This window comes from Sporisorium graminicola, chromosome SGRAM_5 (genome assembly GCF_005498985.1).
Source record: "Sporisorium graminicola strain CBS 10092 chromosome SGRAM_5, whole genome shotgun sequence".
NCBI lineage: Eukaryota > Fungi > Basidiomycota > Ustilaginomycetes > Ustilaginales > Ustilaginaceae > Sporisorium > Sporisorium graminicola.
In genome coordinates, this window is record NC_043735.1 from 248,756 (window position 1) to 276,274 (window position 27,519).

The 27,519-nt window shown below is 56.5% G+C and overlaps 9 protein-coding genes across 9 annotated transcripts; 5 read left to right on the plus strand and 4 right to left on the minus strand.

Moving 5' to 3' along the window:
- Positions 1-157: 157 nt before the first annotated feature.
- Positions 158-2,610, plus strand: EX895_004834 (uncharacterized protein; the record flags this gene model as incomplete). Its single annotated transcript, XM_029885428.1, has 3 exons — positions 158-672; positions 1,177-1,217; positions 1,337-2,610. The coding sequence occupies 3 exons, from the start codon at positions 158-160 to the stop codon at positions 2,608-2,610; spliced, it is 1,830 nt and encodes a 609-aa protein (XP_029737994.1).
- Positions 2,611-2,822: 212 nt separating this feature from the next.
- On the minus strand, positions 2,823-3,950 carry EX895_004835 (uncharacterized protein; the record flags this gene model as incomplete). Its single annotated transcript, XM_029885429.1, has 1 exon — positions 2,823-3,950. One exon carries the CDS (start codon positions 3,948-3,950, stop codon positions 2,823-2,825), a length of 1,128 nt encoding a protein of 375 aa, XP_029737995.1.
- Positions 3,951-5,919: 1,969 nt separating this feature from the next.
- EX895_004836 (uncharacterized protein) lies at positions 5,920-10,140 on the plus strand (the record flags this gene model as incomplete). The annotated part of the gene is made up of 1 exon (XM_029885430.1): positions 5,920-10,140. One exon carries the CDS (start codon positions 5,920-5,922, stop codon positions 10,138-10,140), a length of 4,221 nt encoding a protein of 1,406 aa, XP_029737996.1.
- A 742-nt stretch (positions 10,141-10,882) lies between these two features.
- On the minus strand, positions 10,883-11,398 carry EX895_004837 (uncharacterized protein; the record flags this gene model as incomplete). Its single annotated transcript, XM_029885431.1, has 1 exon — positions 10,883-11,398. One exon carries the CDS (start codon positions 11,396-11,398, stop codon positions 10,883-10,885), a length of 516 nt encoding a protein of 171 aa, XP_029737997.1.
- Positions 11,399-12,938: 1,540 nt separating this feature from the next.
- On the plus strand, positions 12,939-13,565 carry EX895_004838 (uncharacterized protein; the record flags this gene model as incomplete). The annotated part of the gene is made up of 2 exons (XM_029885432.1): positions 12,939-13,140; positions 13,243-13,565. The coding sequence occupies 2 exons, from the start codon at positions 12,939-12,941 to the stop codon at positions 13,563-13,565; spliced, it is 525 nt and encodes a 174-aa protein (XP_029737998.1).
- A 225-nt stretch (positions 13,566-13,790) lies between these two features.
- Positions 13,791-15,212, minus strand: EX895_004839 (uncharacterized protein; the record flags this gene model as incomplete). The annotated part of the gene is made up of 1 exon (XM_029885433.1): positions 13,791-15,212. The coding sequence occupies one exon, from the start codon at positions 15,210-15,212 to the stop codon at positions 13,791-13,793; it is 1,422 nt and encodes a 473-aa protein (XP_029737999.1).
- A 1,167-nt stretch (positions 15,213-16,379) lies between these two features.
- On the plus strand, positions 16,380-17,072 carry EX895_004840 (uncharacterized protein; the record flags this gene model as incomplete). The annotated part of the gene is made up of 1 exon (XM_029885434.1): positions 16,380-17,072. One exon carries the CDS (start codon positions 16,380-16,382, stop codon positions 17,070-17,072), a length of 693 nt encoding a protein of 230 aa, XP_029738000.1.
- Positions 17,073-18,175: 1,103 nt separating this feature from the next.
- On the minus strand, positions 18,176-19,307 carry EX895_004841 (uncharacterized protein; the record flags this gene model as incomplete). Its single annotated transcript, XM_029885435.1, has 2 exons — positions 18,176-18,248; positions 18,802-19,307. 2 exons carry the CDS (start codon positions 19,305-19,307, stop codon positions 18,176-18,178), a joined length of 579 nt encoding a protein of 192 aa, XP_029738001.1.
- Positions 19,308-23,562: 4,255 nt separating this feature from the next.
- Positions 23,563-26,154, plus strand: EX895_004842 (uncharacterized protein; the record flags this gene model as incomplete). The annotated part of the gene is made up of 1 exon (XM_029885436.1): positions 23,563-26,154. The coding sequence occupies one exon, from the start codon at positions 23,563-23,565 to the stop codon at positions 26,152-26,154; it is 2,592 nt and encodes an 863-aa protein (XP_029738002.1).
- Positions 26,155-27,519: the final 1,365 nt, after the last annotated feature.

Here is a 27,519-nt window from a genome sequence, read left to right on the forward strand (position 1 = left end):
ATTTGTTAGACCTAGAAATCGCACGTGACCTGAGCATGGGCCTGCTGAATTTGCAGTCAAATTGCTTTTGCTTTTGCTTTCGTTTTGCTTCGTCTTCTCTCTTTACATTCATCGTAAACCGAATCTCTCGTGTGAACGGGCAGCTCGAGCTGACATCATGGCAAGCAACGAAGACACAGACGATCTGTACGCTGATCTCTACGGCGCAGATGGCTCGGGAGAGGGTCTCGGCGCCGGCGCTGGCGGCGATGATTACGCTCAACCAAATGACGAGCAGGACCTCATCGGATACGAAGAAGAGGATCACAACAACAAAGCCGACAGCAACGACAAGTTGGAAGAAAAGCCCGCACCGGCTTCTAGCTCTGGCGCCTCGTTCATTCCTCCTCCATCGTCGTCGTCATCTTCCGCTCCTGCGCAATCGGCTGAGACGGGTCTGCAGATCAAAGGAAGCTTCATCCCTCCGCCGGCGGCCAGCTCTACTTCTCACTCGCTCAGTGATGTGAGGGACCTGACGCCAGCCAGTCACAATGATGCTTCCGGCAATCAACAGTCCGCTTCGTACCAGGCGCAAGCAGCAGACGGCCGTAACGACGCACAGAACGGTGGAGCTGAGGGCATCGAAGGCTTGGACAATCGATCAGTCATGCCTCACGAGATGCCTGAAGAAGGGTGAGTGTTAAAATCCCAGTCTGCTGTCCGCTGACCATATCGAATCCTTTGAAAAAAGAGACCAGGGTGCGCAGAGAGATACAAGGGAACAAGATAGCCCCTTTTGCATGCAAGGGAGAAGGCTTGTTCCATACGTACCGATCACCTAGACAACATTCGTCATAGACTCTCTTAGCCGCTAGCGCAATATTCCAGCCACTTCCTCTCACCTCGTCATCACCATTAGACAGTCCATTGACACTTGGCACTCTACTTTCTATTCTTCTCCCTGTCATTGTCACCATCATCGTCATCGTCATCGTCGTTGCTACATCCTGCATTTGCACTCTTCGCCATCAATCTCGTCATCGTCGTCGTTTCCAACTCATTCGCACATCTTGATGATGGAATGCCAAATCCGTTGCCTCTTTGCGCCATGCTCGCATTCTTCCGACTGGCTCGCTCTCGACGTTGGGCGATATGACACCTCGACTGCTGGCGAATGCTTGACACTTGAAACAACAGGAAAATGTTTGTCGGCGGGCTGAACTGGGACACTACCGAAGGTAATTACATCAACCTCCTTGACTCGATGCTATCCCCTACTGCACACAAGACGAAATCTCGGGCATTCTTGCCGGGCTGGACGCTAGACTGACCGTCGCCTACTTTTCTTTGTTTCTAGATTCGCTGCGACGCTACTTCTCGCAGTTCGGCGAGGTCGGTAACTGCACCATCATGCGCGACAACATGACGGGCCGTTCACGAGGGTTCGCTTTCCTCAACTTTGTCGATCCCAAAGCGGTCAACACGGTCATGGTTCGCGAGCACTATCTCGATGGAAAGGTGATTGATCCCAAGCGAGCCATCCCGCGTCCGCAGCGCGACAACAACTACAACAACCATCAGAACAGCGGTCAAACCCACGGCAACTACGGCGGCGGCGGCGGTGGAGGAGGAGGAGGAGGAGGAGGTTACTCTGCCCATAGCCAGAAGCTCTTCGTCGGCGGGTTGCCCCCCTCGGTGACGCCAGCGTCGTTCCGGATGTTCTTTGAGCAGTTTGGCACTCTGACCGAATGCACTTGCATGATGGATCGCGAGACGGGCAAACCGCGCGGATTCGGCTTTCTCACTTACCAGGACGACGCTGCGCTGCAGCACGTGCTCAACACTCGGCCAATCGTGTTTGACGGCAAGGAGGTCGACGTCAAGCGGGCACAATCCAAGAACGATCCGCAGTCGCTGCAGATCCGACGCCAGCAGAGGGTCGATGAACCGGACTCGGCCATGGGCGGCATGGGCATGCAGCAGGGTGGAGGAGGTGGACGCTATGCGATGGGCAACAACTACAACGCTGGCGGCGGCGCCGGCGGCAACTTTGGCGGCAACAACGCATGGGCAATGAACCCGATGATGATGGGCATGGGAGGTGATCCGAATGCCATGGCTCAGATGTATCAGAACATGGGGTGGGGCAACCAAAACTGGAACCCGCAGATGGCGTGGCAGCAAATGATGGCCAGCATGGCGGGCCAAGCGGGCAACGCCGGTGGCGCGGGCATGGACGTGGGTGCGATGATGAACAGCATGGGCATGGGAGGCATGGGCATGATGGGTGCTGGCATGGGCAACATGAGTCCGCCTATGAACAGCTCGATGAGTCCCAACATGCAGTCTGCAACCGCCTCTTCGGGCCCGAAAGCGTCTTCCAACAATGGCGACGACCGCACCGACCGCAGTGGCTCTGCGAGCGCACCGTCGTCGTCGCGGTACCAGCGTGCCGGAAGCTACAACAGCAACAACAACAATAATGGCGGTAGTGGTGCGCGTCCGCCCACTGGACCAAGGCACGATCGCGAAAGGTCGCCTAACAGAGGAGGCGATGGCGGATTCCGAAGAGAACGCAGCCCCAACCGTCGTGACGGACGTTACGACAACGGCAGCCGCAACCGATACTGATGTGATCAGGAAAGCAGAGTTGTCATCCCAAAATCGTATTGAGCTAATTACCGTGGTCTGCGTGCGTTGTCTGTTTGAACGTTTCACAAATCAAGCTGCTCAAGCTTTGTGCGACCCGGCGAGATCACTGATACGTGGTCTGGAGGTTACGTTCATTGAGTTGAGATACCGAAATGAATGTATTGCAACGAAGTTTACGAGGTCTAGGTTCTTCACTTGGCGCCAGTCGCCTGTTTTGCGGCCCCGTCAATCTTCTTTTCGATATCAAGGCCGATGAGCACGTCCAATGTGCGTACGAACCACCATCGACCACACTCTGCTTCCTCTTCCTCTCCCTTTGCCTCGTCCAAAGGGAATCCGACGTGTTCAGCCACCTTTTCGGCCAGCTTTTTTGTAGCATGCTGCTGGCTTTTTTCCAGATCCGACTGCGAGATGAGGTCAAACTTGACTGCGGCGGAGAGAGCCCTTTCGTCGGCATACGGAAACACTTGAGGCCACTGCGACTGGACGCGACGCAGGAAGATGTCGACACCACCAGGGCCAAGTCCGTTGATCTGCTTAGTGAGCACAGCCTTCACCTGCTCAGCGACCTGGAACGAGTCTGCCTGGTCCTCCGTCTGCGCAAGCGCCTTGTCGAGGATAGGTCGCAACGTGTCCCGCGCGTCATCCTTACCCTTCGCCTCCTCGCAGAGCGCAGTGATGCCCTCAGCAAGACTGCCCAGCTGCACGGCGGTCTTCTCCTTGTGCTGTGTCCTCGCATCCCACAGCGCGGCACGCCTACCTTCGTTGCCCGCATCGAGCAGATCCTGCGCGGTGTGGAAGTAGTACGGCTTGTTAAGCAGCGTCTCGATGGAGCGCAGGCCGAGGCGGTGCGAAATGGGCTTGCTCAGCAAGATGGCGCATAGCAGCGTCTGGAAAGCAGTCAGGTCTGAGTTGGGGTACGACAGGTGGCCGGCGTCGGCGGCGCCCTCCCGCTTATTCTCGTAAGGCTCGGGAGGAGTTCGTACGGTGTCGCCGCCTTCTGCCGCGGTGTCGGTCTCGCCCTTGCCATCCGGGATATCCGGGTGGGCAAGCGACCAGGCGGCGTCGGAATGCAGCCAGGTTAGCGCATCGCCGAACGACTCGAGCTTGGTCTGCTGCACCTCGAGGATGGAGTCTACGTTGCTGTTCGAGATGGCGTTGGTCGTCTTGGGCTTTTTGGGCTCGGGTTGGTCCTCAGAGGTGTCTTCCTCCTTGGCTGCGACTTGCTCATTGTCGCGCTTGTCGCCAGTCTTGGTGTCTGCAGTTTCGGACTTGGCGTTCGCTTGCTGGCCGGACGCTTGTCTGCGTGTAGCTACCATGGTGAATCGGCTGGTTGATGGATGACTGGATCTCAGGATGTGATGAAGAAGAGGAAGGAGGGACGAGCATTCGTGTTCGAGTCGACCGACAACAGCTCGTGCAAAAGGCTGGCCCATGCTCGGAAGCGAGCAAGGAGCATATCTATGACGCTCAAGCCTGACTCATCGTCAGATTCGCCTTTGCTCATGCTGGCGTAACTTGGCAGCTGCTGTCAGACAGCGGGAGCATGCGAGGTCAAGCCGAAGCTCATGCTGACGTTCGCAATGTGGAGGGCCAAAACACAACATTGTTAGAGTGCGGATCGAGGCTGGTTGTCGATGAGGGCGAGCTCTAACACCGACGAAAAAATGAATCTCGAAAGGGTCCTGCTAGAGCGCGAATCCTCCCCTATGGCAGCAACCATCCGAGACAAGAGAAAGGGGTGCTGATTTCTGGATCACCAGAGCATGTGGTTCTGATCTATGCTTGCCCCTTTCTCGGATCTACTAACGACCCTACCGCCTGTATTTCTTCCGGATTCGGGGATCCGATCGCTAACGTAGAGCCCAAAAGGAAGCAACGGAACTTGACGCTAAAGCTATGATTTGTTTGTTGGCAGCACCCCTCTGCAAGACTGACGTACGTTCCGCGAACTGTTTCACCAGCTGTAGATAGCTTGACAGACTGGTAGAGCATGTTGCAGGATGGTGGACGCTGTGAAGCAGGGAACTGCTTCGACAAGGCGCACGAGTAAGGGTTCCTCGCTCTAGAGGTAATCAACGCGGTCGAAAGACATCTATGTAGGGATACCGAGACTCGGTTGATATGATCACGACGTGGTCCGGCGACAGATGGAAGGCCTTTGTAGTAAAGACGGAGGGAGGTGGCGTGCAAGAGAGGGGCTTGAGACGGGATCCGTCAGATGGTTTGGTAGAAGTGCACCTGCATGCTGCACCCTGCGACCCGCACTTTGCAGCCGTCTCGCTTAGCGTGAGTCTCACCTTCTTCTTGTGTGCTTCATCTCCGCTTTCTCAACTTCTTTGCTCTTATCGGCTCTGAAATACTTACTGACAGTTGCTCTTCCGACCGTCGGACAAGTCGAAAGAGAGGACGATACTTGAGCCGACGTTGGTCGCTTGACGGTCGCGAATTCGGGTAGCTATTGGACGAGCTGACCAGTCTGGTTCGAACTAGACTCAGGGGCAGTTTTTCATCTCGCAAACTCTGCAATGTCGATCTCCACTCGGAAGCCCCTTTTGTGTCTTACGTTCGAATTGTGGGGCTGAGCTGCCTTGATTTTTTGCTTGTTCTTCACGCGCTCATGCGATGTTGCATCCGTGCTGCATCCTAAAACGAACAGGCAGAGAGAGCCCAAGTAGACAGGCTGGTTGACTGGTTGTCGGAACACCCATTTTGTGGCTTGGGTCGCGTCTGTCTAGAGACCAACACCTCGGGCTGACCGACTGACCGACCGACCGGCTGGCTGGCTGGCTGGCTGGCTCAAAGTCGAAAAAAAAAGTCTCGGCTGTTTAGACTTTCAAAGCCCCTGGAGGGTCGGCCAAGCAAGAGCGAGAGAGAGTGAGACAGAGCGACTGAGAGCAACACACGAAACAACCTCGCCTCTCACTCACTCGCTCACTCACTCACTTGGCAACAGGCTCAGTCGTTTGCTCTCCTCTACACCATCCTTTCCTCGCCACCAATCCCCTTTTAGCATTCATCCTTATTTTGCCGTTCGACTACCAGCCTCGATACCCTATACTGCATCAAGTTCGCACCGCCAATCCATATATCCCGTCTTCGAGCACGCAAACGCATGGCCTGATCATCACGCTCGACCTTGACAATCATCACAGCAACCATTCTACGCTAGCTATCGTCATGCATGCACTCCGTTTCTTTCAATTGTGATCAACTCTTATCTTGACTGCACAGCCTATCCCAAAACAGCCGAGCGGCCAGCCGGCTCAGTCATCGTACTCCATCACCATGGCATCCATTCCAAGGCACGACTCGACCATTTCCTTTCCAACACTCCCGGGCTCACCCACCAAGTCTCCACTTCAAACACGGTTGCCGACCTTTTCCACATCGCACTACGCTGATCCTCACGAGCCGGATTCGATGCCGCCGCCTCGTGCTACCCACGCGAAGGCGTATCCCGCATCCACTCAGTCCGCTCAGTCGCAACAACGACACTCAATTGTATCAGACGATTCCTCTGCAGCGTCCTCAGCCGATTACTTTGGCATTAACCCGCAAACCAGCAGACCTATTTCGGCCACCACGCTCGCATCGTCTCGCCCGTCCTCGGTGGCATCCAATGCTTCCTCGGGAAGTCATGTTCAGGGTCAGCTCACCTCTTGTGCCGACCTGCTCAGTCCCGGCCTTGCATCAGCGCTAGGTCTTCTTCCCAGTCAGGCAAGTAACTTTGCCTTCCCCAGCTCTAGCAGGACCGCTGCAGGCCCCACCCCTCCGGATTCGATCGCAAGCAGCTCCAGCAACCACAATCATGCATCTGCTCGTCCGCTACAAAGGCGTGTCCGAGCTCAGAGTGCACAGGGCGCAGCCCTCTCACACCGACGCCCCTCTTTGCCATCGGTGTCCAGCATTAACCACCGCATCAGCGTAGCCAGCGTCTCGAGCTTCGAGAGCTTACCTGAAGATGAAATCGTTCAGGGCTTTCTCGCTCCGGGTGTTCTCCCACTCAAATCACGCGCGTCGAGCTACGAACGCATCCCTCGCAGCGCAACCTTCAGCTATCCGCACGCCAAGGATGAAGCAAATTTCACAGACAGCGGCGACCCCTCGACCTCGTCCATTTCCCTTGGCAGTGCTGTCTCGATCGCGACTGGCTCCGAGGCCTCATCCACCGGCGACCATCCACCTCCTCGTACAGATTCTGCCTCGGCCTCGTCCTCCTCCACGGCATCTTCCTCTCACGGCTCACGCCCCAGCGCTACCAGCTCCACGTCCACCATCACTGCAGGCTCTTCGCGACCGAGCTACTTTCTTCGCCGCGCTGCCACTGCTCCCGTTCCGGCCGCCGATGTGGCAATCCTCATGGCACATCGTCAACGCAGCGCAAGGGAGCTCCTCGACACCGAACGTTCCTTTGTTGCCAGCTTAACCCTAATCGACCAGGAATACTACCAGCCACTGCTAGCCAGCCTCGGCAAGGGAAAGGCAACCGCTTCACAGAATGCATTACCGCCCATCTTGTCGCGCAAATCCGTCGCCGACATCTTTTCCAACTTTTACGACATCCTCCAACTCAGTAGAGAGCTCCTCAGCCAGTTGGAAGATCGTCTGCAGATGGCTCCTTCGCCACCCTTTGCCCAAGGCTCATTGGCCAATCAGATTCGTGCAGAGCCCGTCGCAGGTATGGAATGGAATCCTGCCGTTGATTGCATCGGCGACATCCTCGCTACCCTGGCTCCTTTCCTCAAAATGTACTCGCTCTTTGTCAAGAACTTCAGCAGCGCTCTTCAACGCATCGAGTCCGAGCAAAAGACCAACGAAGCCTTCGCCAAGTTTCTCAAGGACACCGACCAGAAGCGTGCAGCCAAAGAGAAGATCACCACCACCACGGGAAGCGTGCGACATGCCTTTGGCTACGGTCTCGGTTTTCAGGCTCATCTGCTCACCATTGTTCAGAGGATTCCGCGCTACAAGCTGCTCGTAGACGACCTCGTCAAGTCGACGCCCGAAACGCATCCAGACTGCGTTGATCTCCGGCGCGCCAGCCACATGATCGAGCAGGTGGCGTCCTACATTAACGAAAACGTCCGACAGCACGAGATGGTGCTCACCATGCTCGGCTTGCAAAAGAGCCTCCAGGGTCTCACCGAACCGCTCGTGGCCCCGGGAAGGGTACTCATCAAGCGAGGCACGCTCATGAAGACGTGTCGTCGCAACGTCCAACCGCGCGAGTTTTTCCTCTTTACCGACTGCCTCATCTATGCAAGCCCCATCTCGGGTGGCATCGAAGCCGCCTCTGCAGCTTGGACCATGCTCGCACAGCGTGGTGGTCTTTACGGAGCTAGCACCTTAGAGCCACCTCAGTCGCCAACGATCGTCTCGCCACTATCAGGACCTGCTTCGCCCATCGAGTCTGTGCTGACACCACCAGGCATGTCGGCGCCGTCGGGTCCGCGTGCCCGGCTAGCATCGGTGCCCGAACCCTATACTCCGTTGGCGGGCGCCATTTTTTCGCTGGCAGGGCATCAGCTGCAGTTTCGAGACAAGTTCTGGCTGCGAGACTGCACAGTGGTCAGCGTCGAGAACAACACCAACCAAGGACTTCGCCACTGTTTCGAGATCCGCACACCTGACAAGTCGTTTGCCGTGTATGCCGAGAGTCAGGCGAGCAAGGAAGCTTGGGTCAATTGCATCCGCGACGCTCGTGCTGACCACATGTCTGCGCGTCGGACGCTCAAGGCGGAAGAGGACAGCATCGAGGCCAAGAGGGAGAGGCGAAGGTCGCTGTACAAGGTTGATCCGTCGAAAGCAGCGAATAAACGACTTAGCACGCAGAGCTTAGGAGCGTACCTCGCTGCCACCAATCTGATCGGGCAAGGACCGGACAGGGCGGTAGTGCCGTCAGAGCAGCTCGTCGAGCCGAGCGCTTCGAGGTCCGTGTCGCAAGAGCGCGAACCAACGCCGCGTCGCTCGCGCGTCGATTCGCTTCCCAACCTGCTCATGCGGCCACCTTCCTTCCCCTCGTTCGCGACCAGCGGTACCAACCTGTCGTTAGCAAATCTACTTGCTTCAAATGCGTCTCTTGCAGCGCCGGCACCGCTACGCGTGTTGGAAGATTACAATGCGCCCGTATGGGTGCCCGACAACCGTGCAGACAAGTGCTGCAACTGTCAAGAGGCCTTTGGCATGTGGCGTCGCAAGCACCACTGTCGGCTGTGTGGACAAGTGGTCTGTTGGACCTGCTCGCAGCGGTCGTTTTTGATTCCTAGCTACCAGGATGGCGAGCCGGACCGACCTGCACGAGCCTGTGACCGATGCTACGACAGCGTCTTCCCACCTGAAGACAGCGACGATGCGGAATCAGCAGCAGCGGGCGCCGCCGCCGCCACCACTACAGCAGAGGCCATGGCAACAGCGCCAGACAGTGCCGAAATGTCGTCCGTGCCCAGCTCGAGTACCGACGAAAGCGTGACTCAGGCGCTGAGTGCCTATCATATTGGTGCCTCGGACGGCGACACGGATGCAGAGGTCAGCCGTCACGGCTCGCCGCTCACGCCGCCAATTGGGCATGATTCGCCGGCAACCAACGCGGACGCAGAACTGGCCTTGAATACGGCATCCTCTCCGGTCGATGCGAACGCAATTCGATCTGCACTGGCAAAGAAGACTGGCTCTGACGCACGACCCAAGTCGCTGCGATTCGATGCTTTGCCGCCACTGGAGCTTGCAGTCGGCCCTGGAGCCCTCCAGGCCGATGCGGTCTCGCCTACAACGCCCTCTCGTCCCACACAAGCGACTGCGTCGCCCGCACGGCCAAGCACGCAAGTCATTCAAACAGCATCGCCGCAGGTAGAACGAAGAAGCAGTGCGAGTGCACGCACGTCGCCGATGCGATTGAATCAGGCTCCGGTCTTACCAGCGCGGTCCAAGTCCTTGGCAGGTCCCTTGGCTTCGGCTTCGCCGCGAGTCATGTCGACCGAGGCTCGACTGAACCGTGCCTCTGCTCTGGAAGCGCACCATCTGTTTGCTAGCCATCATCGCAACCCGCAGATCCAGGCGGCCACTTCGGGATCGGGCACTTTCCGTTTAGTGACCCCAAGGCTGACGACACCCGAATCCGAGCTGCCACCTGGCGTGGCGGGCAAGAGAAGTGGGTTCTCGCCCAGCATCATGGATGTGGGTTACTTTGGAGCGACGACGGGCGCGATCCAGGAGGACGCCGAGGATGAAAGTGACACGCAGGGTGCTGCTCCAGCAGTGGCGAGCGCTGGCGCGAGTCCCAGCAAGACGTCGGAACCCTTCAAGCCGTGGATGCTGCATGCCATGTCACCAACGGGCGGTGCTCATCTGCGACCGGCGCGCAAACGACCGCTGAGTGCAGCAGCGCGCCTGAGCAGCTTTTATGGACCTCTTCTGGCGAGCAGCAGCAACAACGCGGGCACACCTTCCCAGATCAATGCATCTGCTTCTTCGGCGTCTACGATCGACGAGCAAAACAACAGGGGCTGAAGCAAACAGCTCCTTTAGCCATTTGTACTGTAACACAGCATGTATCGAACTTCACATACTGCATTTCTGCCTCCGTGGATGCCACTTCTGCACCGTCTTCGCCGTCACGCACGCTTGTTATCCATGAATCCAATCACTTCCAAAGCTTCCAGATGCTCATTCAGCCCAGCCTGCTCCGTCACAGTTCAAACTTTTACCGTCCAACCTGATTTTACATGACTGTGCCTCACCCCCCAGCCCGCGCCCCGACTTGAGGGTTTATCACATCTTCGCCATCACCATGATCACGCGACACCATTACCACCCACTGCCGATTCTGTTCGCCACCATCGGGACTCACGTTCGCAGGTATCCGCTCTCAATTCACTATCTTCTTAAAGTTGCGGCTGCCCCTATCTGAGTGCCTCGACGTCCTACTTGTCTAATTTTGCCCCACCTGCCGTTACCCTTACCCTCTGCGGAGACCGCCTGCCGACTCACGCGCAACGAGGCCAATCCAATAATTCAGGTGGTGGTTCAGGCGAGCTAGAGCTGCACGATATTGGGTTTCTCTCACTTCAATCACCCGCAACGCACGCATGTAGGTTCGTAATCAGACAATGATCGATTGATTAGTCTTTGATTAGTTATGTCAAGTTAGTTCAGCATTCGCTCTTTTATTATTAGAAAGGTATCATGGAGAGGAATCTGTGTGGGACAGTGGTATCAAGATGGAGAGTTTGTGGAACCTTCGGTTGGGTGCTTAGTGGGCGCCGACAGCAGGAGCTTGGTAGTTAGCTCCGATGGGCTGCTCCTGGGCGAAGTGAGTCGTGGTGGTAGGAGCGGTGCTGGTGGCGTTGTTGGCGACACTAGTGTTGGCCGACTGGGCGTGCAGCACCTCGGCGTGTCGGTGTCGCTCGTGCTCGCCGGCAACCTTCTTGTGCTGCGCGTTTGCGAGCTGTTGTTCCTTGCCCTGAAGCTTGCCCTTGTGCTCGTTGATCGCCTTGGCGGCATTGTCGACCTTCATCTTCTTCTCCTCGAGCGCTCGGACAGACTCGTTGTACTTGGCTTGAGCCTTTTCGAGCTTGGCCTGCAGCTTGTGCTCCTTCTGGATAGCCTTCTGGTGTTCCTTCTCGGCCTTTGCATGTTGCTTGAGCAACTTAGCATCCTTCTTCTTGTCTTTGTTGAAGGACTTCTGAGCAGATTTGAGCTGCTTGTCGTCGGCCTTGGCCTCCTTTGCGATGACCTTCTCTTCCTTCTTGATCAGCTTGTTGTCCATGGTGGATGTTGGTATTGGTATGTTAGTAGTGGTGGTGGCTGTGGTGGTGAGGACGTTTGTGTATGAGTTTTACTAAATGTTTAAGAGGACGCGAGAAGTGGGTTGCTCTTATACCTTTTCCCGACCGCCAAGCAAACACATGGCACGGTGTCCGGGCCGTGTGGTTTCACTCCCTTGCGTAGCCACTGCTGTCTCTGCCAGTCAAGTTTTGCGACGTAGCATAAGACTCTGCAGCCCGGCCACGGCGCCACATAGCACCTTCATGATCTTTGCCGTAACGTCACTCGCCGCTACGCAACACTTGACCATTACGTTCTAGTCATGTCATGCGAGAGCGAATGACGTCATGACGTCAAAGCGTAATTCTCCGCACGCGCCCAAAAAAAGCACAAGAGAAAGCGTTTCTTTTTTTAGAGCTTTCCTTCGCCAGGATGGGCTTTGCACCTCGGATGGAAGAAGGTTGCTTCGAATGGTTCGCCGCTGTTGCGTCTCGTTCGTTGCGGCGTCGAACCTTGATCGTCAACGAGGCGGAAAGAAGGTGATGCGTTCGGTCGGGGTTCGTTCATGCACCGCCCTGCCAAGGGGACACCTAAATTAGGACTCGCCAGTCGTCATGTCATAAGGCTTGTGCGGCCGTTTCGGCGTTTTTTGAGGCTACAGTAGAGACGGACCGGCTAGCGCGCGCGTCATTGGCGAGGAGTACAGCGATGTATAGGCTGAGACGGTTGCAAGAGAAGTCGGTGCTATTATGGGTTGAGAGGAGGTGTCGTGCCGAGCGAGGATCTTAGGCGCTGATTATGGGACGGCGTCAGCCACCCACGCTTCAGTATGATGCTTCTTCTATGCCTAACGGCAGCTTGTTCCGCTACAGGCATAAACATTCTACTGCCTTTCAGTGGATGCGCGAGACCTCGCTGCAATCGCGACTAGGCGTAAGTGTGTGGCTGGCTGCACACAAATGCTCGCTCCCTGGGTTCCTTTGGGACGACTCACATGACCCTCGACACTTCTTCGCGTTCATCACGGGTGATCCTCGGCCTCTCCACCCTTGCGTGTTCATCAAGAGGTGCATGAATGCTTCAACATGCTTGCGCCTTTTGTGCTCTGTCTGGAGGTGAGCGTCGTTCGAGACGGCAGTGCAAAACCGAAGAGGAACATCTTAGGTTCCAAAATGACGTTTGTGTTAGACCTTCAAATGCTAGTCAAGCGAGATTACTTTCGAGAGGTGTTGCTCTCGCGACACCTTAAAGCGCTTTTTTAGACTGCGCGTCGCGCGCTCAGCTTCCCTCCTCAGCGCAGCGGGAATCAATTTACACGAACGTCGGCGACGGGGTCGTCGAATCAATCAGCCAACTGCATCTCTTGCCCTACAATCACATCATACGCACACCTCGGCTTCCATCAAAACGGTCTCCCTCGCACACACAGCCGTCTTAACTCCCGCACGCACAAGGCCACTTGCCCGCCTCTCCTAATCTGCGAAGCGCTCTCACCATTCCAAAAGAGTCAAGAGAGATACTCTTCCGCAGCCGCAGCAACCATGTCGATCGTACACCTTCAGAGCGTAGAGATACTCAACGCCGAGGCCAAGTTCGAGGACGCATACATTTTCAAGATCACGTTCGAGTGCATCTCGCCGTTGCAGGACGATATCGAATGGAAGTTGGTCTACGTCGGATCCGCGGGTGACGAGAAGTATGATCAGGAGTTGGACAATTGTATGGTTGGGCCTGTTCCCGTTGGTAAGTTTCCATTACGCTACATACTCTCCCTTTCCGATTCTGATAGCTGCAAAGGACGGCAGATGCTGATGCTCTAGGGCACTTCTTCCTTTCGCTACACAGGCGTCAACTCATTTGAGTTCGAAGCAGCAGCGCCATCACCGTCGAAAATCCCGCCCGAGGACCTGCTCGGCGTCACGGTTATCCTGCTCACAGCATCGTATCGCGACCAGGAGTTCATCCGAGTCGGCTACTACGTAAACAACGCCTACGAGTCAGAAGAGCTGCGCGAAAACCCACCGGAAAAAGTCGACCTGACCAAAGTCAGGAGAGAGGTGCTCGTCTCCAAACCGCGTGTTACGCGCTTCAACATCAAATGGGACGACTCGACCGCTGCTCCTCAAGCACAACAGGCGCAGAGTTCGACCGAGGGATTGACGGCGTGAAGAAATGCTGGGCTTCAAGGTGTACAAAATTTCGGTTGTCTCAATACAAACAGGTTCAGCAGAGCTGGATGAACGAGTTTGGGATTGCGCTTTGCGGATGCGAGATCGTGCGTGTGCGATGCCAGAAAGAAGTGGGTACAAGTACAGCAGCGTATTAGTGAAGAAGCGGACGGGAAGAGCATTGCAAAAGGGGTATATATTGAGAGAAGAAAGTCTATGGTCGCATCACAATCCAGTGCCGGCCAATGACTCGCTCAGCGACCAGCACCTCATCGGCCCGACACCTTCTCCATCCTTCACCTTCCTCTCCACACCATATCCAAACCTCTCGGCCAGTGGATCAGCATGCTTACGCGCGCCCAACTTGCTGCTGTCTTGCCACAGATACCCTTGCTCCGCCAGGTAGTCCGTCATGGCAGCTGCACCACTCAGCGAGTTGAAGTGAATCGCCTCGGCTCGACTCTGGAAACTGCCCTCGAGCATATACGCCAGATGACGCTGGATGAGGCCCGTATGCAGGCCCCAGGTGGTGGCGAGGTTGTGGAAGAGGCCGACTGCTTCCGGTGGAGTCTGGTCGTAGCCCGAGAAGAGCGCTGGGTTAGCGAGGAGGCCTCGTGCGCTCATCGCGCCCCTGCAGCCGGTCGTCTTGCGGTAGTGAATCGCATCGTCCAGAGTCCATACATCGCCATTGGCTACGCACGGCACCAACCCTCCGCTGCCACCATCAGCAAACCTAGCAGCTGCACCGCCCCTTGAGCCCCAACTGGTCCTGAACCCGCAAGAGTTCGCAGCATCGACGGCAAACTTGATGCCATCCAGATCAACGGGATGACCCGCCGACGACTGCCATCGTGTTCTCCCGTGGATCTGCAGTACTGATGCGCCGGCGTGCAGCGCGTTGCGCACCAGTGCGTCCGTCAACCTCAAGTCGGGATCGATGCGGATCTTGACGCTGACGCAAAAGTCGGAACCCATGCGCGCTTTGACGGCACGCACCATGTCGCGCACCGTTTCGGGCTGGCGGAGGAGGTACGAGCCGAGCATCTCTTCGTAAGCCCAGGACTGCGGACAGCCGCAATTGAGATCGACGCCATCGACGAAGCGGCCGATGAGCTCGGAGGCGTCTGCGAAAGCTTCGGGCTCGCTCGAGGCGAATTGAGCGACTAGGGCTCCACGCACGCGCACTTTCTGTTTGGCAAGCTTGTGCTCTTGTGCTCGGGTCTCTCGACGTGCTTCACCATTGGTCTGGTTCTGCTCCCTGCTCAATGCGGATTCCCTATTCGAGGCGACCGGTGAGTTTGGCAAGCGTCGCTGCGCACTTTCGGATCCTTCAACGACACCGGGAAGCAGCTCGAATGTGCCGCGCTCATACTGGTTTGTTGTGAACTCGGAATTGCGCGCTGCTTCGGTCCTGCTGAATTCTTTGGCGAGAATCATGGGCGTTGTGGTGATGTGTGTCTCGTAGCGGGATACGAGTGTCCGGAATGCCAGCTTCGAGTATCGCACCATGGGAGCGCACACGTTGAGTCCGTGGAATGCATCGAGGAGGAGGTGCGGTGGCAGCTGGATGGCCTCCGGATCGTAGCTTGGGTAGCTTCCTATTGGTGGCGTGTCCGACGTTGTCGCCGTTCCGTTGATCCCCGGCATTGTGGCTGGCCCAATCGTCGGGAAGTCCTACGAGATACGATGGCTACGCTGGTGGGGTGCTCCGAAGGCAGGAAGAAAGTGAACAAAGTCGTCCATGCAGTGCAGCTTCACAAGTCGCAGAAAAAAAGTCGGCACTCCCGATGCGATTGCCCCGATATTTTTGAGATAAGTCTCACCTGCAGGCAAGGCGACAATTTGTGTCACGGCGCGAGAAAGCCGGTGTGTGAAAAATTCCTAACGACAAAATCGAATATACGGATCGACCGAAACGCTGTCCAAATTAAATTAAGCGAGTCTCTTTCTTTTTCATGCCTGCTGAGTTCGAGTGTTACCACAGACAGCGAATATCTCGCAAAGTTGAGATGAAATTGATCGAGACGTGAGACGTGAGCACCCCAGATTTTCGGACGAGAGCGAGCGAGCCAAGCGAACCGAGACCAAGCAATTTAACCTCGTGTGACCCGCCAGAACCCCATTTCCGCATAGGCGAAACACAGGAGCGGCACGTCCGGAAAGGGAGAGAGGGAGTCGCGGTCGTCGCGCTCAGCTTGATGCTTCACGGTTGGCAACTTTCGCGGCGGATGGCGCTCACAGCACGCTCTCTGGCTCCTTCGTCGCTCTGTGCTCCTTCTCTCTCTGTGGCGAGAGGTGTGAAGCAGCTTCACCTCGCGACCAAACCCTTCATCGTGTGAGCCCCCCCGCAAACAGCACACTCGATCAACCTTAGAGTCGCAACCTCTCACTTGGCATCCCTTTCTTCCCACCACATTCATCCACACTCCACATCCCTGCTTCCCGTCCCCTGCATCCCTGCTCACCGCACGTACATCATCTTCACACGCCTACGTCTCATCGCACTTGAACAACAGCTTCTTGCTTTCCAACGCCAATTTCCAAACTCCACAAGTGTCGACTACACACCAATACTCGAAAGGCAGAACTGGCTCTTGCTTTTTGACAAATTCCATGCTTTGAGAGCGCAGTCCCAGCCAAATTCTAGAAAAGAAAGGCAAAAAAGAAAGAGAAAAAGAAAATCCCCCCAAATTCAAGGTTTTCTCGCCGTCCAGTAACGCAACGCATCCGTCACTTCTCTTCGCCTTGCTCATCCTGTGCGAAACGCGGTACTATTACCTTTCCACACATTCTCTACTTCGATAAAGCTCAATCATGGTCTTCCAGAGCTACGGCTTCGAATCCGCCACATACAATCCAATCAACATGGGTCACGCTTCCATCTCTGCTGCGCCCATGACGCTCGGTGGCGCTGGCTGTGCCAGCAAGAAGCGCAAGGCGTTGGACGACATGGACTCGTTCGATGCTACTGCCGACTATCAGATCCGACCAAAGCTCAGCCTGCCTCGGTCTGCAGGTCTGGTGTTCAACGGCGATGCGCAGTTCCACCCCTTACCCGCACACGTCAACCAGGAGATGCTGGCACAGCTCGGCCACAACCCTTTTGCAACCGGCGCCTCGATCGGCAACTTTGTGACGCCCAGCTCGTCCAGCTCGAGTTTCTCTGGACACGAGCACAAGTCGTCGACTAGTTCCGACTACTTCAGCAGCACCAGTCAGTGTCGGTACCCCGAAGTGGAACCGTACCCGTCGACATCGCCCTCGTCGACGTATGGCATCCTGGGCCCTGCTCCGGGATGTACCGATTCGGACGGGATGGACGTGGACTGCGGGAGTAGTGCCAACGCCCAACGTGTGCATGGACCTCAGTGCAAAAGCATCCCGCAGCTGTGTGTCCGCTACAACGACGGAGCAGGCTCGGAGCTCTGGGCCACCTGCCCAGACTGCGGCGCCTGCTCCAAAGTCGATTCCTCCCGTCCCTCTGCCAACTTGTGCTATTCTCCGTGATCGTCACGTTCGTCGTTGCTACCCGATGTAATCATGCTCGGGGACGTGTTTCAGCTCCATCTCGTATCCACCTTTCAGCCGCAAGGCGTGCATCCTCGTCGCTCTTTTGATCTTTGTCTTGTTCGAGTTCGGTTTCCCGCCCTTGTATTTCTATTCAAGAATGTCTCTCTATGTCTTGTTTGCATCCTCGACTCGTCTTGTTTCGTTAGTCCTTATCTCGCTCCGCACTGCTCCAAGGGACCTCCGGTTCAGCCTGCCTAACATCGGGCGGGTTGAAGGAGGTTTGCTCCTCGTTGCAGTACCTCGCAGATCGTCTCTTTCCAATGTACCAACATCTTCGAAATCACAGACATTGCTTGTGTCGCCCTTCCCTCCCCTTTGAGTGCGGTTCCTGAGTCTGGATGAAGTCGAATCGACATGGGAGTTCACATGTGGCTCGAACAATGACGACGATAAGGGGCCACAGACAAACGTCACAAACGACCTCGAGGTGAAAAAGGTGCTAGGGGGACCTGGCGATGGCAGTTTCAAATTGCATTTGGAGGCAAAAGAGAATCAGAGCGAACACCTTTGGTCTTCATTTGCTGCCGAACAGTAGCGGTCGTGAGCAAAGGGGGGATAGGAGGACGAGAGGTGAGGGGAATTGAGTGAAAACGATGTTGTATCACTTTGGATTTTTTGTGCGAGACCGAGACATTGGAGACATCAGGCGTGCATCGTCGAGGGGAATAAAACAATGCGACGCTAGAGCAGCACGCTTACTGACTCTGGCCGTTGTATCTGTAACGAGTCAAAGCGAAGGCAGAGAATAGCAGAAGGGATGATGTCAGTGACTGTGCTCAGAGTAACAGGAGCGGGGAGACGAAATAAGCGAGCGGCGAGCGGACGAAGCTCAATCCAACCAGTAACGCCAGAAGGAGACGGGGAACGGTAGACCTCGAAGATCCGACGATCGATTCAGAGCAGACTCGGAGCTACAGACACGATGGAGAGGACAGGAGAGAACATCGGAACTTGGCTCTTTGGCCACGTCGTTGGAACGCACCCATCAGAAGGGGTGAAGGGCTTGAGGAAGGACTGGACCAGAAGGCCTAGCGAGCGGCTTAGTAGCCCTGGCCATTGTAGGCGCCGCCGTTCTGCTGGCCAGGCTGCTGGAAGGTCTGCTGAGCACCGTAGCTGTTATTGCGGTTGAAAATGCGGATACGGATGCGAATCGCGGAAGCGGAACACGTGGAAAGCCGAGTCGAGAATTGAGCGCGAGACGGGAAAGGAGAGGAGGTAACCGAAGAAACGCGCGTCGGCGAGAAGCGGGGCCGAGAAGGTACCGAGCATCAAGATGTTGGCGAACACGGAAAAAAAGGACACGAACACGAAAAGACACGAATGAGAACATGAGAACATGGTCGAGCAGAGCAGAGTCGACGAAGAGCAGACGCAATGGACCCCGCGCACCACGCAGCCTGTCTGCTCCCTACTCGGGGGCAAGTCGTAGCGGTGTGATGCCTGAAGAGAGGCGCACATAGCTGCGCACCCTGGTCAAGACGGGCATCGCTCGGCGAGTTGTGCTTATCAAGGCAAGAAGCTGTGGTGGTGCGAACAGACCACGACGAGGCAAGAAAAGCACGGAACGGAGCGGAGAGACCTGAAACGGAAGCAGCCAGGAACCTCGTGGACGAAGAAAGGACGAGGCGAAAAGGAACAGAACGAAGGAGGTATGGAATGTACTTACCCGCCGTAGCCACCCTGCTGGGGGGCACCGTAGCCCTGCTGAGGAGCGCCGTAGCCACCCTGCTGAGGCTGGAAGCCGGGCTGCTGGTAGCCGCCGTAGCCGCCCTGCTGGGGGTATCCACCCTGCTGCTGGAAGCCGCCGGGCTGCTGGAAACCGCCGGGCTGGCCGCCGTAGCCACCGTAGCCACCCTGGGCGCCGTAAGCGTTGGCACCGTACTGGCCCGTGACACCGCCGTAGCCACCGCCCATACCGCCAGCGGGTCGGGAGTTGGCCATGTTGACGCGGATGCGACGGCCGTCGAGCTCCTGGTCGTGGAGAGCGGCGATGGCGGCGTCAGCCTCGGCCTGGGAGGCGAAGGTGACGAAGCCGAAACCACGCGAACGGCCGGTCTCACGGTCCTTCATGACAATGTAGTCGGTGAGCTGACCGTACGCCGAGAAGGCGTGGGCGAGGCTGTCGTCGGTGGTGTTCCACGAGAGGTTTCCAACGTAAACTTTGGCGGCCATCTTGAACTTAGGACGTGATGGTTGAGGAGCTTGAAAGTTATCCGAAGACTATCTGTTGTAGTAGTAGGTTGGGGTGTGAGGCGTAGTAGGTTGTGGTGGTGTGCGGGCGATCAGGGCGTCGGGTGTGGGGTGAGTACCAGATCGAGAGCCAGCCGCAGTGCGGAAGCGGAATGTCGAATTGGGAAAGGCGGGAAAATCGACGTTTGAGCATGAGCGGCGAGCGAGAAGTGAGATGATGAGGAGGTATGGGTCAGCAAGCGGATTCAACGTCGGTCATGATGACGCCAAGTGTCTGCGACACGGCATCAGGTGTATGCCCGGCGGCTTGCTGGGTCGGAAACGCTACAGCTGGCAGCGGATCGAACAGCTGACGATGTCTTGGCTGGTGCCAGTGCCGATATCAGTGCCGCCGATGGAGGCTGTGGTCCGCGATGACGTGCAGCTCTGGCTTGCAACATGGGCCTGCGTGCGAGGAACTTCGGGAAATGACGAGCTACTTACCGATACAATCGAGCCAATGCTGAAACCGAGACGAGAAGACGAGACGGACGAGTCTTGAGACAGGTATAAGACGATGAGAGCGAGAAGCGAGAAGAGGAAACGGGACGAAGCTCGACGATATCGAAACCGGGAACTGCGAAACAGAGAGAAAGAGAGGATGATGGTGTATTAGATCCAAGGCGGGCTCAATAGCAGACTGAGCTTTGATCGAAAAGACAGCGCAAAATTGCAAAGAGAAGCAGAGACACGCGCACCCCTCTCACACACCCTTTCCTTCTCCTCTCTTCTCGCACCGCCGCACGCACCCTTTTCCGCCTGCACGCACATACTCAACACACGCACGCAGTCCGGCTCGGTCTGTCTCCCACCGAATGCTTTCCTTCGCTCCCTCTCTCTCTCCCTCTCTTTAGTGTCTGCAGGTGTGACGGGGAGCGGGTAGTTCGCTGCTTCATATCTTCTCCTCTCGCCACCGGCGCGTTGTGCGGAGGTGATTGCTGATACAAAGCATTGTGCTTTTACGGTTCGATCGTTGGCCACATGACACTGTTGGAGTTAGAGAGCGGCGCAACCGAGCTCGAGCTTCTTCTCTCCTCTGCTGCGGGGCGCAGGAGCTGCTGCTCTTTCCCCCTCATCGCTTGAACTACCCTGCTTGGAAGAGGAAATTGTCCGTTGAATACAAAGAACTCGTGTTTCGATTACAAAAAGCGGTCGGTTCAATCGAATACTAGCTGCAAAGAAGGAGAAGGTTGATCGTGATCGACCCGCTCCGATTCGATGGCCGCCCCCGATCATTTTGAATGTGTCGGCCGGGAGAGCGGAGAAGTTGAGCTCGTCTGCTCCTACGCGTGTTGTGTTTTCGCGGACTTTCGATAAAATCGATTGAAATGAGGGACGCGAAAAAGAAGTCCGTGTTCGCTGGCACACTGGCGTGTCTGAAGTAGCGTGCGTCAGCATGCACTGCCCATTGTTCCACAAAGCACAGCAAGACAAGAACAGTGCCAAACGATCGAAGAGGACAAGGATCTTCTCCGCCACTCGCTTCAGGTAGACGCGGGCGACAAGTGTGAATCTGCTAGGGGCGATCAGAAACAGGTAAGAGGGGACATCGAGTCCGTGAGCGACGCCGAGCGCTGCTAATGTGCTGGACGAGCGTGTGAGGCAGATTGGATGCTCATGTCCGACGCAAGGCAAGGTTCCCGCCAAAGAGATGCGCAAGCCACACTCGAGGCTAAGTCGAGTCGCCCCTTCCTCATTTGTGCCTGCGTGGACCACAGACGATGAAACGGGACGGAGGCATGCAGGGCCCAGCCCGAATTCCTGCCAAGCCTCGGAGGCTCGCAACTGGAAATGTGCGGTACCTGTCCTTGAGCAAGCCACGCAGTAACGGCGTTGTCGCCCTACACGCTTGCGGGCAGGCTCGACCCAAGCTGACCTCACAGACGGCAGCGGTGCAAATCCTCTAGACCTGTGGCGTTGCAGATGTCTGAGTAGATGGAGGGAAGGGAGGCCGGTATGGCACCAATGTTGACCCAGGAGCAGACTGCGAGACGAGACAACAAGGAGAGCCACTCGAGCACGGGCTTGACCGCCGGCATCACGCGTTGCCTGCGCGTCTTTTGCAAGATGAACTTGGACGCCTCGAGCCATCGTGTGGGCCAAGACGTTCTTGGGATGGGATGGGCTCGTTCGTCGCCGACAATTCAGTGAGTCCAGCGCCGAGAGTGATTGCGTCGTTACCGCAACAGACTGGAAGCTCGCTTGCACCAATGTCGACCGTTTGGCCTGAGGCATGATTTTGAGTTCAGTCAGAGAGCGTCGACGTGCCCACGTCAGTGCGTCGGTTCTCCGCTGGCAGATCCGTGGAAGATTCCACCACACTTGCTAACGGCGTGGGTGCGTAGCTGTCCGCGCCTCGGCGGTAAGGAGAAGCTCGTCGACATCAGAGTCAGCCGCCAGGAACTGGATTCGGCTACGGCATTCTGGACGGCGTTGCCTCCCTCGCCAAGACGAGGACGAGAGGCTGCAATAGCGCCGATCATGACATCGGAAGATCGCCGTAGGCGGATTGTGCAGTACTGTAGGTGAGCTGCGAGCGACGAAGCGGCAGATCTATGCGGCCCGGCACGCACGGCACGAATAAGAGAAACAGACTGACACACACCCAATGAGGGTCTTCACCAAGGGCATCGGAAGAACAAGTCGCAGGCACGGGAGAAACAGGCTCTCGGACGAAAGCCCGTCCGGCTCCGATCAGGATCGGCAAGTTCGAGTCAACGGCATTCGAGGGAAGATAGGAGCATCGATGGCAATTTGTGAGTCGCGACGATGGTGGCAGCAGCAGCGCTCTCGGAATTGCGTCGACACGAGCGAAGTTTTCCGTCAACTGCAAGCACAGGAGAAAAAAATACTGTAACAAAGCACGGTGCCGTTTGCGTGGCTGCTGCTACTGCTGGGGTTTGCAAGCTTGACAGGCTCTCACCGCCGGTAAGAGTAAGCAAGCTGTCGCCGCGCAAAGCAGCAGCAATCAAGCATCAACTTGAAACGAAGCATAACGCCTTTCCAAAGCGACCGAAACGCGATAGCCTTCAAGACGCAAGCACCTTTTCTGGTCCTGCTTGTAACTGCAGCTGAACTCAACACTACTGAAAGTCAGAGAATGACAGAGTGCTTGCCGAGTGATTTCGAAGAATTCTCGTTCAATTTTGCTTTGCCTATCATTTTTTTTGTTCTGAGAAAGAAACGGTCGGCTCGCCGAGCTTGAGCAGGCTGCTGACCGAAGCAATTTCGAACTGCTATTTCTAAACTCAAGAGTTAGGGAAAAAGGGGTTGCTCTCCAAAGCTCGCGATCCACACTGCGAAACGAGAGAGCGAGAAAACAGAATAAATTTGCTCAGGAGTAAAAATGTGCATTTCAGGCAGGGTGGCCAAATCTGAGACCAACGCTTTGCATGGCCTCGGTTTTCCAATGCTTTCCGAGTGCCAGCGTCTTCATTTTTGCTTTGTTTTTCTCGACTTGCGTGCGTAGTAGCCATTTGGGCTTGACCGTTCGATTGCCCAGTACTGGCGCCACGCCCACCTTTACAGCAAATCAAGTCAAACTCGAGCCAAGCGACACTGCGTCGGCACCCTCGATGTGCGGCAGCTCAGGACCGGGCAGTAAAGGGGCAGTGCCGTGAAATCTCAGGGTGTTGAAGCGGCGGCGATCCCTCTGCGACAACTGGCCTCTGCCGCTGCCGTTGCTGCTGGCCAGGCATCCTCGTACGCCACGCACCGTCGCCCTCCCTTTGTTGGTGACTTGACCAAAGACCACGCCACGCCTGTAGTTCTCACTCGCACTTGCAGTCGTTCTTGTCACTGCCGCCCCTCAACGCCCCGACTAGCTGTTTCGGTTGCTCTTGCTCTCGACAACACCGTCCTCACCTGCCACCATCCCACCCGCATCGTCTCGGTCAACCCTTCCCACCTTCCTCACCTTCCTCACCTCGTGCGACCGCTGCGCCCTCCTTCTCTCTTTCACCACGCCATCGCGGTCCTGCTCGTAAAGCGCGCCCGCCCTGGACTCTCCCTCTCTCTTCTGTTTATCTGCTTCGACATCGACACCCACACCTACGGACGCATCCACGCTTGCACCACAAAGATCGGCTACGGGATCTAAACGAAGATCCGCTATCGACTGATTGAGCACCGTGGAAATCGACACTCTACCGGCAAAGTCTCGACTCTCCTTTTCGCTCCACAGCTAGTCGTTCTCATCATGAAGCGACAATTCTCCTCATCTTCGAGGCGGTCGTCGCTCGCCAAAAAGGTAATGACCTTCGCGACCGCCGCACTCGCCCTCTCGTCGCATGCCTCGGCCGCCAAAAAGGCCGGGACGTTCGAGATTGTCAACGACAATTCGCTCGCCTCCGCCATGATGCTCGGTGTCATTGATGAGGACAACGTCTTCATCTTGGACAAGGCCGAGAACAACTCGGCTCGTCTCGCCGATGGCCGCCACGTATGGGGTTCGTTCTATAAGATTTCGGACAACTCGGTCACCGGCACTGCCGTCAACACCAACACCTTCTGCGCATCCGGCGCCACGCTCGGCAATGGCTCTTGGCTTGTGGCAGGCGGCAACCAGGCTGTCGGTTACGGTGGTGCTGCCCAGGCTCAAAATTTGAACCCTTATTCGGACTACGACGGCACCAAGGCCATCCGACTGCTCGAGCCCAACTCGACAACGTGGATAGACTCGCCAAGCACTTCCATTCAGCAGGTCAACATGCTCCAGCAACCTCGTTGGTACCCGGGTATCGAGGTCCTCGAAGATGGTAGCGTCATCTTCATCGGCGGCGCCAACTCGGGTGGATACATCAACCGCAACACCCCTACCACCGATCCTGTCTACCAGAATGGAGGTGCCAACCCCACCTACGAATACTTTCCCGCCAGGACCACCGGAAACCTCCCCATCTGCCAATTCTTGGCTCAAACCAACGGTCTCAACATGTACCCTCATACCTACCTCATGCCTTCCGGCAAGATCTTCATGCAGGCCAACGTCAGCACCACCCTGTGGGACCACACGAACAACATCCTTACCCCCCTTCCGGACATGCCCGGCGACGTCGTTCGTGTGTATCCTGCTTCGGGTGCCACCGCCATGCTGCCGCTCACGCCTCAGAACTCGTACACTCCCACCATCCTCTTCTGCGGTGGCAGCGTCATGAGCGACCAGATGTGGGGCAACTACTCCGGTCCCGGAGGCGACATCCTCGGCATCGCCGCTTCCGACGACTGCTCGTCCATCAACCCTGAGGACAACCAAGGCAACCAGACCCCCAACGTTCAGTACGTCCATGAGGAAACCCTGCCAGAGGGTCGTTCCATGGGCCAGTTCATTCACTTGCCCGACGGAACCATGGTCATCGTCAACGGCGCCAACAAGGGCACTGCCGGTTACACCAATGCTACTTACAACACCGTCCAGTACAACGGCCAGACCGTCGTCACAGAGGGCCTCTCGCAGGATCCCACCTACGTGCCTGTCCTCTACGACCCTTCCAAGCCCAAGGGCCAGCGTCTCTCCAGTGCTGGCTTCTCGGCTTCCAGAATTGCTCGTCTCTACCACTCGAGTGCTGTGCTGCTTGCCGATGGCTCCGTCATGATTGCCGGGTCCAACCCACACCAGGATGTTGCGCTCAACATGCCCACCGATACCACCCCTAAGGCCTTCAACACGACGTACGAGATTGAAAAGTGGTACCCTCCTTACTGGGATCAGCCGCGCCCTTACCCACAGGGCGTACCCAACACGGTCCTCTACGGCGGCAGCCCTTTTACTATCACCGTCAACGGCACCTACATGGGGGACGCCGCGAACGCCAAGGCCGCCAACACCAAATTCGCCATCATCCGTCCTGGTTTCTCGACGCACGCCATGAACATGGGTCAGCGTGCCGTCTACCTCGACTACACCTACACTGTCAACGAAGACGCCTCTGTTACCTACACCGTCAACCCCTTGCCAAACACTAAGGCTATGAACCGCCTTCTTGTGCCTGGCCCCGCCTTCTTCTACGTCACCGTTGGCGGCGTTCCCAGCTACGGCAAGAAGATTATGGTCGGCACTAGCTTTACTGGTACTGGTAACGTGCCCTTCACCGCAACACTCGGCTCAACACTCGTCTCGCTTCCTCCTCCCGTCAACAGCACCAAGTTCACCGCCGCCATCTCGAGGACGGGAAGCTCTTCGTCTTCCGACTTTGGCCTCGGCAAGATCATTGGAATTGCTGTTGCCGGTGCTGCTGTCCTCGCCCTGATCGCACTTGGCTGCTGCCTCTGGCGACGCAAGGGCAAGAACAACAACGAGAAGGCTGCCGCCCGGCAGTCGACCGCTCCTTGGACCAGCCGAGACATGGGCTCCGGCCCCGAGTACAAGCGTGTCGACACTCCCGTCGGATCGGTGCACGGAGGCCGTTTCGTCGCTGCTCGCATGGACAGCTCCAATACGTTTGAGAACTACCGCATGCATGATCAGGCCAGCGCCAGCGAAAGCAAGGAGGCGCTAGGCGGCTACTACGACCAACCTCGCACTGGCAGCCGTGCAGGATACGCGCCGAGCCCGCTTGCGTACGACCAACACGGACGCGGCAGCTCGCAAGGCCAGTACCAACAGGGTTGGGGAGAGTACCACGCCGGTGATGCTGGCGCCTATTATGAGGACAGCACACACAGGTACGGCGGGGGCAGCGGGGCTGGACACAGCTACGACGATTACCCGTCACAGCAGTACCAGCAGCAGTACCAGCAGCAGTACCAACAGCAGCAGCAGCGTCAATACTACGACAGTCCGCGCCGTTAACGCGGAGCAGGCGGATCGTCCAATCGACGCCGGTTGCGATTGCGATCACGGCACAATGCGCACGGCGTCATAAGTTTGCCTAAAAAGTCGAGAGGCGATGCCAGCCCTCGACAAAACTCTCTCAGAGCATGCTTTCGCCGTCGAGGCCAGTGTCTTGCATGGAAACTTCCCTCCTCCTCTTCATAGCACTTTCCCTTTATCCCCCTACTACCTCCACCATCCATATGCATTTTGTTCCATGTAGTTCTCCACATTCATTCTTGGGCAACAGCGAGACAGGTTGTCTTGCTCGGCGCTCGCCCTCGCTCTCGTTTCTTGTCTACTCTCCTCTCCGCTCTGCTTTTTTACTCTCGCTTGCGCTCTGTCCTGGACAATATACTGGTCTCCCATTCTCTTTCAAGTGTGCACCGCAGAGCAATGCCTAGCAGGACAAAGGACCAGTCTGACCGATAGCCAGGAACGGATCTTCTGCTGGTTGATGCACGTGCAGCTTACATGGAAATCAGGATAAAGACCAGGTGGCACCGCTCCACACAAAGACCTTGTTCTGAAGACGTGCAGCGACCTCGGGAGCGGATGATAGCTTGAAGCGAAGACAAAGTAACCTGGCCAAGTCCGGCCACCGATTGTTCCACGATCCGATCCTACATTGCGTTAACTTCCCTTCCAAGTGGCAGCAAGCAAGTGATGCTACCTGTGAACAACGCATTGGCCTTCTTTGCTTTGACGTAGCAAAAGTGCGAGGTGGGCGCAATCATCTCGAAGTGCAAATCCGGATGCCTCACAGAAAACAAAGGGACTCGTCCCTAGAATCCTTTCAGGCGACGATCTTAGTCGAGCTGCTGCACGCCGTCTAGACTCTAAGGACATGAGGAACATCATTGAGCTTTGCTCGACAGCATGGGCGAATGGAGAAGAAAGGGCTCTGATTCTCATTTTCTTTCTCCATCAATGACGTACGATGGCGACGACAAAAAGGTTGGGCAACGAATGAGGGAAGGGACACAAAGGTGTTCAGAACAGAGGAACTGTAGCCTTGCGATGATGAGAGGCGACAGCGCTTCACGATTCGGTCTCCCCAACGCTCAACGATACATATATCATGCTAGCATCAGAGTCGGAGCAGCACAGAGTGGATACCTATCCTCTTCTGACCAGATCAGACCCTGCGTACCTCTCTCTCACCACCGCTCTCTTCTGTACTTCTGTGTCCTCGCTGGTCGAGCGCAGGTTTCCGCGAAAAAGAGATGACCAGCTGCTTCACCATCGCCACTGACGACCGCGGATTTTCGGGTAGAAGTCGGTCAGGAAAGTTTAATGTGAATCCCGCTGTCGGAACTCGCAGCAACCTCAACTTGGCGCACA